This window comes from Haliotis rubra, unplaced genomic scaffold (assembly GCF_003918875.1).
Source record: "Haliotis rubra isolate DU_JTF1 unplaced genomic scaffold, ASM391887v1 Scf65, whole genome shotgun sequence".
In the NCBI taxonomy this organism is placed as follows: Eukaryota; Metazoa; Mollusca; class Gastropoda; order Lepetellida; family Haliotidae; genus Haliotis; species Haliotis rubra.
The window spans coordinates 89714-108379 of NW_025767357.1; the positions used below are offsets into that span (position 1 = coordinate 89714).

General features: G+C 40.1%; 2 protein-coding genes and 2 long non-coding RNA genes across 4 annotated transcripts in view; 3 read left to right on the top strand and 1 right to left on the bottom strand.

Moving 5' to 3' along the window:
• Positions 1–4068: 4068 nt before the first annotated feature.
• Positions 4069–4849, top strand: LOC124257091. The gene is made up of 3 exons (XR_006893183.1): positions 4069–4101; positions 4505–4647; positions 4781–4849. It is a non-coding gene; the product is annotated as an uncharacterized LOC124257091 (long non-coding RNA).
• A 475-nt stretch (positions 4850–5324) lies between these two features.
• LOC124257102 lies at positions 5325–13458 on the top strand. The gene is made up of 10 exons (XM_046691092.1): positions 5325–5474; positions 6146–6312; positions 6701–6884; positions 9003–9173; positions 9931–10110; positions 10407–10554; positions 11464–11612; positions 12013–12151; positions 12918–13139; positions 13448–13458. Exons 1-10 carry the CDS (start codon positions 5325–5327, stop codon positions 13456–13458), a joined length of 1521 nt encoding a protein of 506 aa, XP_046547048.1.
• Positions 13459–14100: 642 nt separating this feature from the next.
• Positions 14101–18666, top strand: part of LOC124257103 — a 74490-nt gene continuing 69924 nt past the window's right edge. Inside the window, exons 1-3 of the mRNA XM_046691093.1 lie at positions 14101–14129; positions 15316–15449; positions 15679–15817. Of these exons, the coding sequence (XP_046547049.1) occupies positions 15766–15817 (52 nt within the window). The 5' untranslated portion in view covers positions 14101–14129; positions 15316–15449; positions 15679–15765. The remainder of the gene's footprint in view (positions 14130–15315; positions 15450–15678; positions 15818–18666) is intronic.
• Positions 16588–16957, bottom strand: LOC124257134. Its single transcript, XR_006893185.1, has 2 exons — positions 16887–16957; positions 16588–16709 (listed from the first exon to the last, which is right to left on the bottom strand). It is a non-coding gene; the product is annotated as an uncharacterized LOC124257134 (long non-coding RNA).

Here is an 18666-nt window from a genome sequence, read left to right on the forward strand (position 1 = left end):
TGTACCCTTCAGACAAACTGTTAAATCGATGCTAAACCTAATCATATGATATATTACAGTCCCATGAATGGATCCATTTTTCACGTGGATCCTCGCTATGTTGGCAAACGGGACATTGAAGTACACCATCGACGTAAAAGGGACATCGGTAAGATCGAGTTCAGACTGGCCTCACCGTACGTAGACTGGAAGAAGATGATTGGAACCACAACAGTTGGAGCTTCCTTTGGACTCCTCATGAACAACGCTTTAGACTTCAAGATAGGTATGCTCGTGTCAGTGACATACAGTCGCGCACCATTTTGTCGAAGGTGAAGCGACCTCTGTAAATACTTACAGTTATCCGAATAAATAAAAGAAAAAGAAGATTTAACATCGAGATAACTATAAGTTCGACACATCAAACTTCGACACAACGGTGTTTTATGTATACCGACCTTCCATATCCACAGTGTTTAAGATGTCACAGATTATCATAATATACTCACATTTCAGATTCCATTGTAAATGTCATACAACATCATTGTTTATTTAATTGTAATGTCAGACTAGCATTCAAAAACATTTGACGAATACCCTAACTTGAAAATAATGATGCAGCAATCCAAGCCATTAACAAAACAACCTAACACACTCAATAATAATTTCTGCGTTTAACAGAATTCTTGGAGTTATTTGACATGCAACTTTGATGTTATCTGTCCGTCGACACAAGGACGATTTTGATATTTCATGTTCCTCTCAACCCCTCGATCCGTGAAAATCTTGGATGAAATTGGCCTTCAACAATCTATGCTTAGGCAAGAGGCCTGCAATACGTCCAATTTTACTCCAGCGTCACCGACAGGTACGTCTTGCCTGGTGCAGACAGCATCTAGAAGACAACATTGTGATAGTGTCTTGTTCACTGACGAGACGAGATTTCACCTGGACAGCGCAGATGGCAGGGCAAGGCTGTACAGACATTCACGCTTCAGCAAGGTAATGCCCGTCCACATGTTGTGACAGATTTCCTGAGGCAGCAGAACATCCATGGCCAGCTCCGGACCTGTCCCCTATCGAGCACGCTTACGATGAAATGGAGCGACGTTTACGTCAAGAACAGATTGCCCATTGACGTTAGGTGAACAGGAACAAGCGTTGGTTTAGTCATGGAACAACATTCCCCAGGCTTTCTTCAGTCGCTTAGTGTCGTCTGGGCTTCCTCGCTGACGAGCCTTTGGAATATCACATCTCATCAAGGGCATGTCACGATGCCTAGTTTAAAATCATACAGATTTCGATATTATCCTGGCAACAGTTACAGTGATTAAGGAAAACACCACACATCATGTTTTCACTAAAAATGGCATAACATCACCTAATGCACAATTACTGTATTCCAATAATTTCTTTGAGAGGCATTTTAGAAGTTGTGAAGATGACGGAAAACTGATTTGTATGGATAGTCAACTTCTTTATTGCAATGAGTGCGACGTTTCGGTGTAGGTACTAACACCGTTATCAAGCAAGTGATACAACAACTGAGGCAAGGAGAATATATACATAGCTGTATAGTGAGTATATACAATTAACAAGGTTGATGTACATTGGGTATTTGATAAGTGATTACAGCAGAGGAGGTTGATATACAGAGTGATTGGTTGTGATTAGAGTTGAGTTTATACAATTGATGAGTTGACGTACAAATGAGGGAGCAGGGAAGCCAGATGGACAAAGGAGGTAGGGAAGGATACTGGTGGTGGTGTTTGATTAGGTGGTGATAGGCTGACGAGATGAAATAACCTTGATCTCGATTCATGGTGGGGTTGTGGCGTTGGATGTTTATGGCTTCAAGGAGTTTCCTAATTTTGTAGTCTTGTCGGTTGATTTCTAGGATATCGATGTTGTTCCATAGGATGGCATGGTCAGGGTTGGCTTGGGTGTGGTCAGCTATAGCGGATTTGGAGTCGTTTTTCTGGACTGACGCTTTATGTTCCTTGATTCGTAGTGGGAGCGGGCGGGATGTTTCACCAATATAGAAGTCTCCGCATTGACAACGAATCTGGTAGACTACTCCCGAGGGGTCATCTTTTGTTGTTGACGGTGGTTTGCCTGTGGCTTGGAGGAGGTTCTGGATGGATTTGCCTTTTTGGAACAGGACGTCTATGCTTGCTTGCCGCTGAAGGAGTCGTCTTATCTGGTGGCTGACTGCTGGGACGTATGGGATACTTATTACAAAGGGTGCTGAATGCCGGCGGGGTGGTTTATCTCTTGGGTTGAGGGTGGTTGTGATGATATTGTTGACTGGTTTGGGGGTACTGGTTATAATGGACGAAGACATGGCGGATGTGGTTAAGTTCTGTTTCTAGGGCTTCCGTTGTCGAGCAGATGTTCTTAGCTCTCCGGGTGAGAGTGGATATGATGCCTTTCGTAACCTGTAGCGGGTGGTTGGAGGTAAAGTGAAGATATTTGTCGGTATGGGTGGGTTTCCTGTAGACACATCAGCCACATCCTTTGTCTCCGACTCCGCCGAATTCTGCACCAAGATCAGTTCAATCACCCAGCCTGGCAAACTAATTAGCTATGACGTAGTAGACCTGTTCACCAATGTACCCAGAGAGGAAGCCCTTACCATCATTCGGAAAAGACTCCAAGACCTCCACCCTGACCCATACAAATCAGTTTTCCTGGTATTCCAATAGTATATATTGTCACTGCATGTTACAGCACCTTTGAGTGGACACATGAGAGTGAACGTCCACGATGAAGCCTACGCCCGCATCCACCTTGGTTTCATGGGCAAGAATCTGGAATTCTTTCTGGCGAGGATCTGCTTCAAGGGAGGAGCTTCTTACAACCTGAACATGCTGCAGGTGACCTAACAAAGCAGCCCGTTGAACCACTTCTGTTGTGTCCAGTCTGCTCAGCTAAACCGTTGTAGCAAATGACTCTTGTCTGTGATAGTTGTGTGTCTACCCTTTGTGAATGTGTGACACAACTTTGCGCTAAGACCTTCCTGTAATGTTTCCAATGTCTTACGTTCTGTCGGACAGGGAATATATGTCTACACTCGGCTGTGTTAACGTTAGGAAGCCTGATGCCTTCCAGTGTAACAGGAAGACAATTCATATTCAAATGCCAACAAGATGAATAATACCACATCAGATTTATCAGCATTTCCAAATGAGAATGTGTCAAGCAGCCATCATAAGAATATTATAAAGTAACATTTTACATTTAATTACATACAATGCACATTTAATAACGTACGGCTGGCACCGTTTGTTCCTGTTCCAGGAGTATGGCGTGGACAACCTCCAGAAACTGGTGGAACTCTACGACGCTGTCAAGGGTGATGCTGCTGGTGCTATAGGGAGAGGTCTGGATCTCTTCAAGAGCATCATCGATGGGGAGTTCTCGCTTGCTGACATGATAGAAGATTTCAGGAAGGCGCTGGAGGAGCTTCCAGATAAGGTGTGTTCATTGAGCAATTTATCATACAATCAAGAGTTTTCCATTGTTATGTAGAGGTCAGATAAACTCGGCATCATGAGCAGATCACCTATTATGAAATATTTTTTTACCAGCCCTATACAATGTCCACATGTCCAAAAAACTTTAACATGAAATAGGTCTCGTTCATGTTCTGATGTATGTAAATGGGCGGTGGTGTAGCCTTGTTTGGTTGTCAACATGGGTACACTGTGTGAAGCCCATTACTGGCGTTATGTCGAAGGGTTATGACCAGTTTAATTATATCTTTTTATTTCCTTACTTGTGTAACATTTCGTAAAGACCAACGACAAGGAAGTCCACACACGAACCAATAACACGCGGATATTTAATTAAATCGAACTCATGTGGGGAATAGAACGACGAGCGTGACGAGCGAACGCTTTACCCACTAGGCTACCACACTACCCTCCTTTAGGACAATAAGCACATCATCGTATGATACAGGTTGTGAGTGTTGGAAAGAAGGCATCAGATGCTATGGCAGTCCTTGGTCAGCTGGACGAGAAACAGTTGCCTCCCTTTGCTAAACCTGCCAGGGACCTGGTGTTGAAAATCACAAATCTTTACAACGAAGTCAAGTCATCGGTCCTCAGCTTTTACAATGTAGGTATTGCCATAATAATTTTGTCTTCTTCAATATCTTGTGCTTCTCGTAATAATTATTTTTGAGTTCCTTTCTGTCAATATTGATGTAGTGTCATAATGTAACTGAGACCACCGTTTCAATCTTTTCTGTTAGTTGGGTAGGCTGGCTATAAGTCGGCAGCTACTATTGGAGCATCTTTACATGGATAAAATCTATTTTCAAATTGCACCTCAAACTACCTGGTCTGTTGAGGTAAGTAACCGGAAGGTGTTTCAATGTAAAAAGGTACGATTTGGTTTTTGAATTCCCTGGTGTTTTAGTAAGTGAAATGGTAATCTTCCATTCAATGCTATCATTTATTTATAAACAAGAAGAATGTTTACTAAAGAGAAATGAATATCATTGTGCTGTCCATTTCAGCAACTGATGGAGACAGTGACGATTATAATACCCAGGGCAGGGAAGATGATCTATAAGGCTATTAAGGCTATCATTGATAGCTTCAGGACGTTCAACAAAGACCCCAAACAGGCAATTTCTACTGTCGCTGGCAACGTTATCACGTGAGTACCTCTCACGCAACACCTGGTACCACTGATTATCTTCGTCAAAGAGTAGCTGTAAATATCGTTTCATGATTCAAATAATTTCTGTCTTTAAGTCTATTAATTTGGAATAATGTTTGTTGTTTTTCAGCATAGGCCTAGAAGTAAAGAATCTGGTTCACGTCATTTACAAGACCAAAACTGCAATATATACAACCCTCGGTAAGTCTTTCTATTATAAACGTCAACTACGCTTGACTTACACTTACCACAGTAATATGCCGATGGAAGGGAAGCTTAACCTTTTTCCAGATGTCTATTAACTGGAAAGAGTCATTTTTTTAACTACTCAGTAACATTTGACATGTGATATTCCTTTTTGTTGTTGTTGTTGTTGAGTTGTTTTTCGCCGCCCTAAGCAATAGTCCAGCAATATCACGGCGAGGGACACCAGGAATGGGCTAAACACATTGTACCCATGTAGGAAATCAAACCCGGGTCTTCATGATATTCCTTTTTAATTGTGTGTAGCAGTATTACTGTGATGACTATGCTGGCTTCGAGGTTTCACAATATCTGGAAACATTTACTTCCTCTCGTTGGGCCTTCCACTGGCATACGGATAACTATTGGTGTTATAGATTACATGCTCACTATTTTTGTCTCATGTGTCAATAGACAATCCTCCTGACTGGATGGACCTAGGTTCGAAGGTGCTTGAGATAGTGGCGGCAGGGGCTAAAGCAAAGAAGGCACTGCTGGAAGGTGGGGAGAAATGGATCAAGGAGGTTGTAAAGGGGAGGAAGGACCCTGTAGCGGAGTTTTCCAAGGGGAAGAGTAACATGGTGAGTGATACAATACGGAGTATGTCTTGAAGGCACTTGAGCTGGAATTTACCTCATGAATGACCACATCGGATTTATTGTACTGTGGACTGGACCCATCTTTTCACACATTCAAGCAATTACGCATCTGTATCTTGAGACTCCAGTGAAAGATAGGTCCCCATTATAACATACTGGTGGCCAGATCTGAATAAAGAAGACGCTGTTTTCAAACTCTAGGACATGCTAATTGAATATCATAGTGCCACGATGGCCCTGGTCGTTTCTCATGTGTTTGGTACGGGTACGTCTTCCCCATTGAACAATAGCTGGAATAAAACGTCACTCACCAATTGCTAATAGACCAGGATGGCTAAACACCAAATATCTGGGTTTTGCGGAAAACTGCCCATATCTGAATAAAATAATTCAAATGTTAGAATTAAAGCACGGCTGTATGAAGGAAACTGAAAAAAATGTTTTTTGATCACTCAGCTTTGTGTGCTATTGTTGGATATCTGTGGAATGTTCCTGTTTAATCCGGCGAAGGCGAATATTTCAGTAGCCTTTGCATCCAGGAGTAGAACATGGGCTTTATATCCGAATGCCTTGAATAGGAGAAGTTAAATTTTACGATTACACAGTTTGTTCTCTGTTTATACAAATTGTAACATACTGATCAAATTTTATAGACTGCGATGAGACAGGAAGTGGTGACAATGCTGAAGGACATTGTCGATGATGTTCTGACTCCTCTTGGACCTCTAAAAAACCTGGGAATGAAGTTCGTGGACACTTTCCAGAAGGTGTTTGATCTCGTCAAAACCGTGAAGGAAGCTTACAACACTCTGAAGGAAGGGTAAAGTTTGTTTGTTGGTTAACGCTGCACTGAACAATATGCCAACTATTAACTATTGATAATATGTAATATCGTTAATCTTAACATCGTTCTACTATTTTCCAAATCATCTAGTGTTATGTTTTAGTTTTTTTATTTAACAGAGGGTCGTGGTATACATTGAAATAAACCAACATGGGGTTGAACCAAAATGGCGGGTAGCACTTGTATGTTTAGAGTTCGTGTTCTTGATTACAAGTTTTTATATCTCGTTTTTTTCCATCTGGAATCCTCATTCAAAGTAACTTCACATATGGGGAAAGTGATTTGAGAGAACACAGACATTGGGAGTATTTTGTACATCTCCTCATACAACCTGAAGAATGTATGGTGTTCATATTGGCTTCAGATACCGAACGGCCCGCTCTCTTATCGACCGTATTTTCGGACCCAAATGTCACAAGGAGTTTCCCCGAACCCTCCGACTCGCTGGGGGTGGATGCAATGGACAGGGCAGCTACCCTTCTGAACTGAAGAATGGAGATGAATACGAGCATGAAGGAATAGATGTGACAATATCTCCTGGCAAAGAGGTGACCTAACGTCCACATGTGTAGTCGTGTTAAGATATAACGTGTGCAGTGTTCGGTACACATACGTCACTGTGTAATACAGTCCCAGTGTAATGCGTGCTCCCCTTGAAAACCTGTTCATACTGTGGTCCAGAGTTTCGTCTGTCATTACACATGTACACATGTAAAATCTTTTTAGTAATTCTCACTGTTCTCGTTAGAGTACTAAATGGCTGAGGCCAGAATCATTTCGAACTTTCCTCCTAAATTGAGCTTCCACGCAGCCATATAGCTGGAATACCGTTCAAAGCGGTGTCTAACCAGCTCCTCTCACTTACTTGCATGTTCGTAATGTGTACATGTACCACAGCATAAAAAACCGGATAGTAAACCATTGAAATAACCGTAAATACAGTAGGAAATACATGACATGACCGGGTTTACGTATGTTTTCAGATATTTCCTAACTTCGGGCATATATTTCATATGAATCTATACCTTTGAAACATATGCTCATCGTACATTTTCGCATGCACAAGCACCTCGTTCATGTATGCCCTGACCGGATTGTCAGGGATTTCCAAATATGAATTGCAAAACAGATACCCCGGTAAATACATGATCATACAGTATTTCCAGTGCATTCCTTTGAATTTCAATGGGTGCTGAAATTTCCGATTTCGTTTTAAGTTTACACGGGTTGGAAACATGTGAATTTACTTAGGTGGGAAAACACATGTAACTTTTCAAATTTGCAAATGTTTACACACCTTAGATATTTATGTATCATACCGGATTTCAGGGGTATGTATATGAACGGTTCATACATCATCATGTTACCTGTACTCAAGCAAGATGATCATGTTTCCATCATGTGAAATACTTGGCTCATGTAATTTCACTTTCACACATTTTAGTACGTTTGAAATTAACGTTCACGTGACCTCAATATTCTTATCACCAAAGAGCCTGACAAAGAAAGCGGTATTACGCAAGCTTACACGCCTTATTAAGCTGCACTCGCTCTTGCTACCAGTATCAGTTACGCCTTGTCTGTGGTGTTGGCAAATCTTGTGAGGTGCATGTTTCGAGGGATTGAAAGGTTCAGTGGTGAACAAAGGGCGATGCGTTGCCCCTTTGTCCTCGCAAGTGTCCCTAGCTGCCCCAAAAGAATAGCACTTTGTCTCTCTTGGAGCACAGTCAAATATGCTACACGAACCAACTCGTAATTTCTTAAGTCTGTTCAGCTCGCGCATCTACTGTAAAATATTTTGTGGCAGTACATAATTGGAATATTATTGCACTGCATGTGACCTTCTTAATAGTCTCACAGTGCCTGAACCATATTTTCCATTCGCTCAGCCTTTGCTGTAATAACGCCATACATAAAAAGTTTGTTTCACTAACGCAAAAGTATACAATAAGAAACAATGCCATATCAAATTATATATTCTGTGAGACATGAAATGAAAAATTGTTTTTATCGAGTAGCAATTATGACCGGATAGCACAGGCGGGTGCGTTCTCTGAGTATATCATAGACATGTTGGATCTCCGTGCCTTTTGTGAAATTCGTCTATATTGTCCTGTTTAAACTGACGATCCATAACTCAGATTGCGAGTAAATATCACGTAAGTAATTGTGATGTCGCATTGCTGTAAATTTCCCTGTCGAAAAAGTCATTCTCACAAGATGTATATTCCCTTGTTTGGAGAAGATCTATGGCTATTACGCCCCAGAGTTGCTAAACATTTTATAGGCCTTTAGTCTGACACAGACACGGACATCGCATGTTCAAGTTCTGATCTGACAGGGGCTGAAAATATCATTCCGACATGAATACAATATCTCAGTGTTTTCCTAAGTAAGTGGAGATCTTCCTCTCCGTCCCCGGGGTCAAAAGTTGCCCAGGGGCCTAAGCGTCGCCGTCCTTCGTCGTACCAGAAAACGCTGATCGTGGCTTGAAACTATAATGAGTCCAAGCGGTATATGACAATCTATTCAGGCATGTGTAATGTTTTAACACAAAACACGGTAGACAGGGCGTTATTATTTTTAATTAAAATATTTTTTATAATGGCGTGCCCCCCTCACTCGTGGTATATCCGTGTACAAAGCAACAGACCTTAATTCTGCAGATTGTGTCTCCGTTTGCTGGAAACATCAAGCTGTCCGACAAATCTCATGAGGTCATCATCATCCCGAATGCAGGATCTCTTAAGGACACGGACGTCATCATCACGAACATCAACCCCGACAGCTCCTTAAACATCCAGCATCCAAGTGACTATACATATGTGGACAATCCAGTAAGTTGTATACTGATCGTGTAGACATTATTATGCTCCTAAGATGAAAGACATATCCATGAACACCATGTGGAATTACAGTGAACGTTGGCATGTTGTAGCATGCAGGTTAATTCATAGACACCAAGCCAATGGGCATTTTCACAACACGTTCTGTCTATCGTAAGAGACAACGAAATTAATTAGGGGATTTTAAGACTCCATGAATTATTTTCTGCGTGCCATACTGTGAAGCGTCCTTAAGAAGTACGACCTTTCTGCCATCAATCACTTTTAGTAAATTCCCACCCTATCTTATGTGAAGTTTCTTGATAAAAGTAATGCTCAAATCGTCTTCTCAAGATTATGCATTCTCTTATTGAAGAAATCGAAAGTGTCATATACTCTATGATGGATGTTGAGTGTTTATGCATCAGTATATGATTCAGATGAATAATCCGCAACATTTGTTGTTGTAATGTTACATCATCTTTCACATATTGAGGGGCGTCAAGAACACTTTGTTGTGTGAACTTCTTTGAGAGTCATTTAGAAGTTGGAGCAGTAAGGAAGGATGACAATATGCTTTACAAACACTTTAAACTTGTGCCAATGTGCCACCCAATCCTTATTCTGTTCATCTCTTGTTCGATAATTGCCTTAGAATCTACACCGAAACGACGCTCTCGTTGTAATAAAGAAGTTGTTCATCCATCTGTTGCTATCCTTCCTTTTCGAAAGCTATGATTAGATAGGTATTTTTGTTCCATTGTTCCAGGTGAGTGCTGGACAGAAGATAGGCGTGGCGGCCAACTCCCCGTGTGGGGGTAACGAACACATTCATTTCTCCCTGAGACGGAAGGGCGGCTATGTGGATCCTACACACTATCTGGAAGCTAGGGTCCCGAAGATCCCGGAGTGGGTGCAAGAATGTGACGACTACAGGGTGGTGTTTAAGGTAGATAACGTTTGCCTTCTGTTTTGGCATAGGGATAGACAGATAAGCATGCATGTGTATCTGCCGAGAATATATTTAGTTATTTATCTGAAATGTACAATGTGATCATGAAGTTCCATATACAAGACGTATGAAGTAGAATCAGTGCGATTTGAATCACACGCGTACTTGTATGGACACATACTGTGACGAATCTGGTCAACATATTTGTTTTGACAAATTATGTGTCATGTTGCGACGCACACGTTTACCAAAGACACTAAGACACGACACTTGATTTCTACTTTCTGGCTCAGTATGACAACATATACGAAGACTGCATCATCTGTCCGGACGGTAAAGACAAGGATGACACCAGTCCAGAGAGAAAAGAAGAGGATGTTGACAAGCCAGAGGACCTTGATTCCTCAAAAGATCCTTCCTCTGTTGCCGACGCAGAAAATAGTAGGTTGTTTCTGTTCTGAGCTTTTAATTACCACCCGTTTTTTCGATTATATGGGATAAATAGTTACCTGTGTATTGTTTGGGGGAATATCGATGATTGATTCTCCGATTTTGGGGGAAAAAGGTGTAAAACTATTATAATGCACCCAGTACTTATCGATGAAACATTCCAGTTTAATCATAGTCTGAGATGCATTATACAAATGCAAGATAAATAATGTCATCACAAACAATATCGATATATTGGTTGTGTAAGATGAGTCTCTCTCTCCATGGCGATATCGCAGCAATGGCTTTGTTTACACGCAGACAAAATCATTGATAAAACATGATTTCCACAGGATTCATTTTTCAGTCACACTTATTTAAGGACAGACCACCACGGCTACGTAACTTGTATAGGAAAAGACTCTCGGTTGTGTTTCCTTGCAACATACTAGTCCAGCAGCGTTTTACCTGTACATATATCGTTTCAGAAAAGCCCGATTCTATGTTTCAAAGGATGCAGTCCCCGAAAACCACAGATAAAAGAAAAGGCGAAGAAAACAAAAGATGGTGGTGAGCAGATTATGACAATCGATGTGGAAAATATTATAGTTTCTCACAATGCAGACAAAAAACCTGCAACCTGACTTGAAAATGTCTACACACAGTGTACAGTAACGTATCGACAGATGCTACTGACACCTTACATGTATCCCACAGATACACATATTATGTATTTGCCTTTGTGTATGCTGTAAAATGGCTTAAGTGCAATGAAATGCATGTAAACTGTAATGGCAATGATAGGAATTGGCTGATGAACTTCATGATAAATATTTTTAAGCCAGCCAGCAAGAAGATGCATTGACTCACTGCTATATACAACCTACATTCTAACTTTACCCTACCAAATTTAATTTTTAGCTCTGGCAACCCTTTTGGAGAAGGCTGGTGCCTTTTTGAAGAAATTCTCCATCCGTAACCTGAAAATGGGGACTATCATGGATATTCTTGAGATTCTCGGCCTTGACGAGAGTCAAGAGAAGGTGGCAGATGTCATAAGAACAATCAAGGTACGATTTTGTATTGTTGGGCTTATGGGAAACATTGTAAAATGAATATTCTTCACAGTCGTTCTCACAAGCAAAATGGTCAATCCTAGCGCTAGTGGTACATAGCTTGTGTTTTAAACGATTATAAATAACATAGTTATAAACAAATATGTTTGACAAATTTGCTTTGTACATTACTGTGTACATATCTTGCAGTTGTATACTTTCGTTGCTGTCATTTGTTTTGGTTGCACGAAGTATTGTGTCATATCACAGCGTCGAACTGCTGAACTATGACTGTTTGATCTTAACCATGACGTATATCAATTTCATGAAACAGTTATGAACGATTTCTTAATATTCTGTTATAGTCCACTATAATACCATGAATCATGTATGTTCCCGTTTCTCTGTGCTGCAGGAGATGATTGACAACAAGCCGTGCTTCAACCCTTACCAGATGACGGATGACCAGCTGAGGACGGAGCTGACCGAGAGGGGGATGAGGGCAGAGGGGACTCGGGAACAAATGATCAACTCCCTCACCACGCCATCAAACAGTCAGTTCACACAGTATCAAACAGTCTTAATCTCCGTAGATGTGTGCGATAAGAAGCGAAGCGATAAGACTGTCCATGGTCCGTCTCCTTAAAGTCATTCCTACTGTTTGGTGGTACAATATAATGTTTACAATGGACTGTGTTGTTGACAGATATTTCTCTTGATCATGGTTTGTTTTGTCGCTTTTAGGTTATTTGCCAAGTTTATGCAGTCTGTACAACTAATATAGTTTGAGTATTGGACACTCTATAGTCGTTCAAAGGCCGTCTTAATAGAGCTATTTTAGCGACACAACAGGCTTTACTACGTTTCTCTGTCTACTAAAATTCGTTTACACGATATTAATAAACTTCATGTGTCACACTATGCCTCGTGATTAAGGAGCAACACTTTGCTGGAGCATTCCTTCTTTATCTATTAACATTTGGTTGCCCCAGTCTACTTGTGTCCGTATATTGATATAAGTGTTCGGGCTCTCTGGCACCTCCGGACAGACTAGGTCTTTGTACTTATTTATGTACAATGAGACAAAAAGTAGAATATATGTGTGAACTGGCTGATTAAGTGTAATCCTTCACCGGCTGCGTGGATCGTTGTTGATGCTGTCAAACACTTAATTGCTTGTTCTGGAGTTGCTTCAGTACAGGCTTCGTGATGGAGTTGAAATAATGGAACACGGCTTAAAACAACATTTATTCACTGAGCGTAAGTTTACAATATAGGGAAATGTAACTTTTGTAAATGAATGTAATTAATATTTTGCAGCCTGTCCGCTCATGAAGATCTCGATGCCCAACAACATCTACTGCACATTTGACGACAAATGTCTTGGACTGGAATGCTGTGTACATTTCAACCTCTTCATGTTCAAAAAGACATATAAGATGATTGCGAGGTTTGACCCATGTGACTTGAAATTTTCTGTCGGTGCTGGGAAGTTCAACACGTCTATTGGAATTAAAGGTGACCTGAAGGATATATATGCAGGTAGGTGCCATTCCTTAAATCGAGTATTCACAGTCTCAATGAAACCTGAAAAATGGAATTTATGTTGGAAATCATTTACATTGTTTTACATAAAATTACAAGTGTTTCTGAAAAAAATATATAGAAGAATATTAACATATTTCTGTGCTTTGAAATAATTGAGTGCATTATGATTTCTCTGAATTATGCAAGTAAGGTTGATATGAAAGATGGCCCTGCTTATCCTTACAGAAAGATACCAAGCATTATATACATATACATTGTTGTACATGCACATGAAGTTTTGAAGGATATAAACATAATTCCAGTTTGGAAATGATAGTTTTTATTCTTCATTGAAAGACGGTTTTATTTTACAGGTTTGGAAAAGACTGTTCCGACTAATGTGAAACTGGACATACTGGGAGGAATAGAGCTACTCATCAGGTATAAACACAATTCACATCTTGTGAGTAACTAAGACCGTCTGAGAACTGGATATAACACTATCACGAAGTAGATTATTAACTATAGAAACTCAACACATAAATGTTATCAACCGTTATTTTAAAATGTTTAGATGACGGAATTTATATGAGCGCCCACTGGAAGAAAATACATCCCTTAACAGCTTGGATTCGTTGACATTTGCTTTGAATCCAAGATCTGTGTCAGCATCACATCCTTCTAAATGAACAAACGAACATCTGTTTTAGCTTTCAGTTTAAGCTTTCCGGGCAATTTGCCATCTGATTACTCTTGTTACTGGAGAGAGGATGTATGAACATGTCAGTGTAGCTGTAGACATGATGTCCAGATCTCACATCCTTCAGCGTTGTTTCTTCAGAGTGAAGTTGGAGAAAGATGACACCGCTGCTCTCATCACAGTGGCCGCCGGCTTCTGTTCCCAGGACGACCACGAGAACTGCATCGCATTCTTAAACATCCTGGACGAGTTTCCAACACCTCTACCTATATGTCACCCAGATGGCTTAATAACCTGGCCAGACGGTAAACATTATAAAAATATATCACCTCGGAGAAACTGTGTCAAATATCTCAATTAACCAACTCATGTATGAACTACTCCAGTTATGGGGCACATATTTAAGATAGGTTCGGTAATCAAAGTTATGAAATGTATTATCCGGTGTTATGACATACAAGCGATGTATTCCATTTGCTATTTGGTATCCCTTGTGATGAAAGAATCACGGTCAAGCATGTCCTGCTTGACTGTGTTGAATATTCCATCACAAGGGATTAGTATTTCAATGTTAAAACCTTGAAGGATCTTTTCTATACTGTTAGTTCTCATTTAATAGTTGAATTTTTAAAAGAATTAGATTTGTTAAGTGAATTGTAAATAGATATATATTTTTTATTGGTAGTTTGAATTAGAAACTGAGATTGTTAGTGGCTGTACCCTCAAAGGGGGTTGAAGTACCGTAAAATTATTGTCCCCTTGAGAGGGTACGTAAGTCCCAAAACTTTGAAAGTCAATTTAAACTTACTAGGATTTTTAACCGTAGTATTCTTGTTATTTTAATTTTGGCTAACCTTTCTGATAATCGCCAGCAGCTGAAGGGAAGGTTTAAATCCAGCTGGGGTCCATGAAGGTAGCAAAGGTACTGTAAGTCCCCATGGTCCCTAGTATGGTGATCTACCTTCTGTTGTTGGCGATCTCTAGCCTGTTTTTATATTGTTTGTCCCAAAAGTGCTATTAGTTTTAAACTTTCCACGCTAGTTTTAATTCTAATTGTGATATTCTAGTTGTTTTACTGTCCTTCGTCGGCAGGTTTTTTTATAATATACATATATCTCATTCCAATATCAAATGTTCTCGTCACGATATGGCTGAAATATTGCCGATGTGACGTTAAATATTAACTCACTCACTCATTTGCTATTGGATGCAAGGTCACCGACAGCCTTACCAATGTTATCACCAGTCCGTTGATTTAGGGTAACATTGACGTTAACATCTGTAAGTTTAATAGACGTTTAGTTTCAGTGCAAGGAACTAATGCAGCAGATACAAACATACACTACTGTTCATGATCTACGTTCTCCAGCCCGGAACGAGTCGCGGTCTGTAACAATGTGAGGCTATGTAGACTGTATTAAGTGAAAATTGTATCGTTTGCTGATCTGTTCACATGGCAGTATAACTAATAGTACCTTCTTCTATTACCAGTTGACTACAGGAGTTTGTTAGATAAGGAATCAATCAGGAGACGAATTCGGGAAAGTGCGAAAAAGTTTGCAAAGGATACCATAAAGAAAGGCATAGAAGAACTACTTGGTGTAATCCCGTGTATATCACCCGATGTAAGTATGGCTCAGTTCTATCCACGTCACAGTGTATTTGTCACGTTAAATATATTCTCTGTGTTCTTATTATATAGCAACTTCATGTACGATTTGGGCAGGATGGAAACTCTGGCTGGTTTATATTGGTACTCTACTTCTTTCTAACTGTGGTACCCCGGCATAAATGCCCAAAAGAGTTGCTCCATAGGGCAGACAAATGAGTAAATAACAATGGATGCATTTCCAGGCTCCAGGCAAGACGGATCCCTGTCCCAGACCCGAGGCCCTGACTCAGGATATCCTCAAACAGAAGCTACAACAGCGAGGACTGCAGATGACAGGCACGAGAGACGAACTGGAACAGAGGCTTACGGTTGGACACAGAAGTAAGTGGTTCACTGGAATATGGCGTTTTTGTTATTCAGTGCAAATGGTCTTCCTCTTTGTACCCAATGAACTCCCTTCGTGGAATATCATACACACAAAATTGCATACTGTGGATACAGTAGTCAAAACTAATCTGATGCGAAATGTTTTGCGTTCAATAATTACGGTATATTTTGCTGCCATATGTGTACAGGCCGCATGCCTAAATGCTTCCATTTGTAGTCCAATTTTGTGAATGGTGGGTGCTACCGGTAGGCAGGACAAGCTTACCGTTTTCGCGATCACCTTGTGTCATAACTGATTTTCAATGATCCATTCATATATATTTCACATCTAGTTTAAACAAAGTGTATTTGTTTCTGAGAATAGTTAATGCTGTTTATTCCTTTGCCCTGACGTCCAATATTTACCTTTTGGAATGGTATTTTTTTATTGTAAGTCTCTGAGGGGTTTGATTTGACAAAAACTATACATTATTACTCATTCTCTTTATCCACGATTATGAAGTTATAAATACGATGTAATTATGACAACTAGACTTCAATTTCGTCCAATCTGAGGGATATGAAATATGAATATTCACACTATTTAACCGTTACCTGTTCATAATGAAACCATATTGAACAAAACGATAATAAAATAGTATAACACGTCACAATTTAATTCTGGACTCAGAAAAGTCCAGGAACTCTCCGCACTGTGGGCACTTTCTGACAAGGGATTTGATCAAATTAAACATGCAGTTGTTATGAATATATGCCAAGGATGACAAAATGAAAAAGAATGTTTAATTTCGATCAGAATTCATGTTTTGGAGGTTATAAATGAATGAGTGTATGTTTATAATCATTATGACACAAAATTCCACTCATATTGACTTAATTCGACTAACTTAGAGCGATATTAAAATATCTCGCCAATGGGCGAAAAATATGTTGGCCTATGGGCGAGAATATTTACTTTTACTCAAAAAACATGTTTTTTCCATATTTTGTAGGGTGTAAATGAATGAGTGTATACTTATGGGCATCATGACAAAAATTTCAACTCATTTTTACTTAATTCGACTAACTTAGAGCGATATTAAAAAATCTCGCCCATTGGCGAGAATATTTACTTCTACTCAAAATATAAAAAATTCCACGTTTTGGAGGTTATAAACGAATGAATGTATGTTTATAAACATTATGACACAAAATTCCACTCATATTGACTTAATTCGACTAACTTAGAGCGATATTAAAAAATCTTGCCCATGGGCGAAAAAGATGTTGGCCCATGGGCGACAATACTTACTTTTACTCAAAATACATAAAAATTATTGTTCTTTCCATGTTTTGGAGGTTGTAAATGAATGAGTGTATACTTACGGGTATCATGAAACAAATTCGACTCATTTTGACTTAATTCGACTAACATAGGGCGATGTTACAAAATCTCACCCATCGGCGAAAAATATGTTGGCCCATGGGCGATATTAAAAAATCTCACCCATCGGCGAAAAATATGTTGGCCCATGGGCGACAATACTTACTTTTACTCAAAATACATGTTCATTCCATGTTTTGGAGGTTGTAAATGAATGAGTGTATACTTACGGGTATCATGAAACAAATTCGACTCATTTTGACTTAATTCAACTAACATAGGGCGATGTTAAAAAATCTCGCCTATTGGCGAAAAATATGTTGGCCCATGGGCGAGAATGTTTAATTTCGATCAGAATTCATGTTTTGGAGGTTGTAAATGAATGAGTGTATGTTTGTAAGCATCATGACACAAATTTCAACTCATTTTGACTTAATTCGACTAACTTAGAGCGAAATAAGAAATTTCGCCCATGGGCGAAAAATATGTTGTCCCTTGGGCGAGAATATTTACTTTTACTCAAAATAAATGTTTTTCCATGTTTTGAAGGTTGTAAATGAATGAGTGTATGTTTATAAACATCATGACAAAAATTTCAATTCATTTTGACTTAATTCGGCTAATTTAGGGCGATATTAAAAAATCTGCATTGTTTACGGTAACATGGATTAGCTAATTGCGCACTTCCGGGAGACCCACATTCACACGATCACTCAACCATATCCATTGCCGGTTGAGCCAAACCATTTTCAACACTTGTTTTCTTAAAAGTGGCTTTCCCGGGCTATGACTATCATCACACCCTAATCCGACCATCTGTCATTAATTACCTGTCATGAGTTATCAGTTCTATCGAAAGCTCTCGCCTATTGTTTCATTACTTAATTGTTTCACGGATAGGTATGTAGTCACTCCAAATTCACCATATGTGCGTGACTGTCCTCTCCGACGTCCGCGCCCACCTCTCAACCTAGCAATCTCGATCGACTTTCTGCTCACTATCAAGCCATCTATAACTTCACCTCTCTCTCCTACCACCTGTCTTCTCCGAGGTCCGCGCGCCTCTCCATTCCTTCATTATTTCACACCAACTCTACCTCCCACCAACTACTGTTTCCTCCGAGGTCCACGCGCCTCGAACCACCACCGATCCCCGCCGCCTCTCAAGCACCAACCATATCCAACTCCACGGTCAAAGCCGCCCATAGCCCCTCAAATACTACGCTCGCTGAGGCCTGCCTTGCCCCCCTCAATGCTCCCACACCACCCCTTCACCCAATCCACCCTAGGAGGACTTACATGGTCCCTTCATACGTTGGCGATTGTGCACAAATTTAACCGTCACTTAAAAACACAAGTACCCTACTATTATAAACCTAGTATATCTAAATTTACTTCAAATGTTTTGAGACATACGTACCCTCTCAAGAAGGCAAAACTGTGAAACCCGTGAAGGTCCCGTGCTTATCTTAAGAGGCGA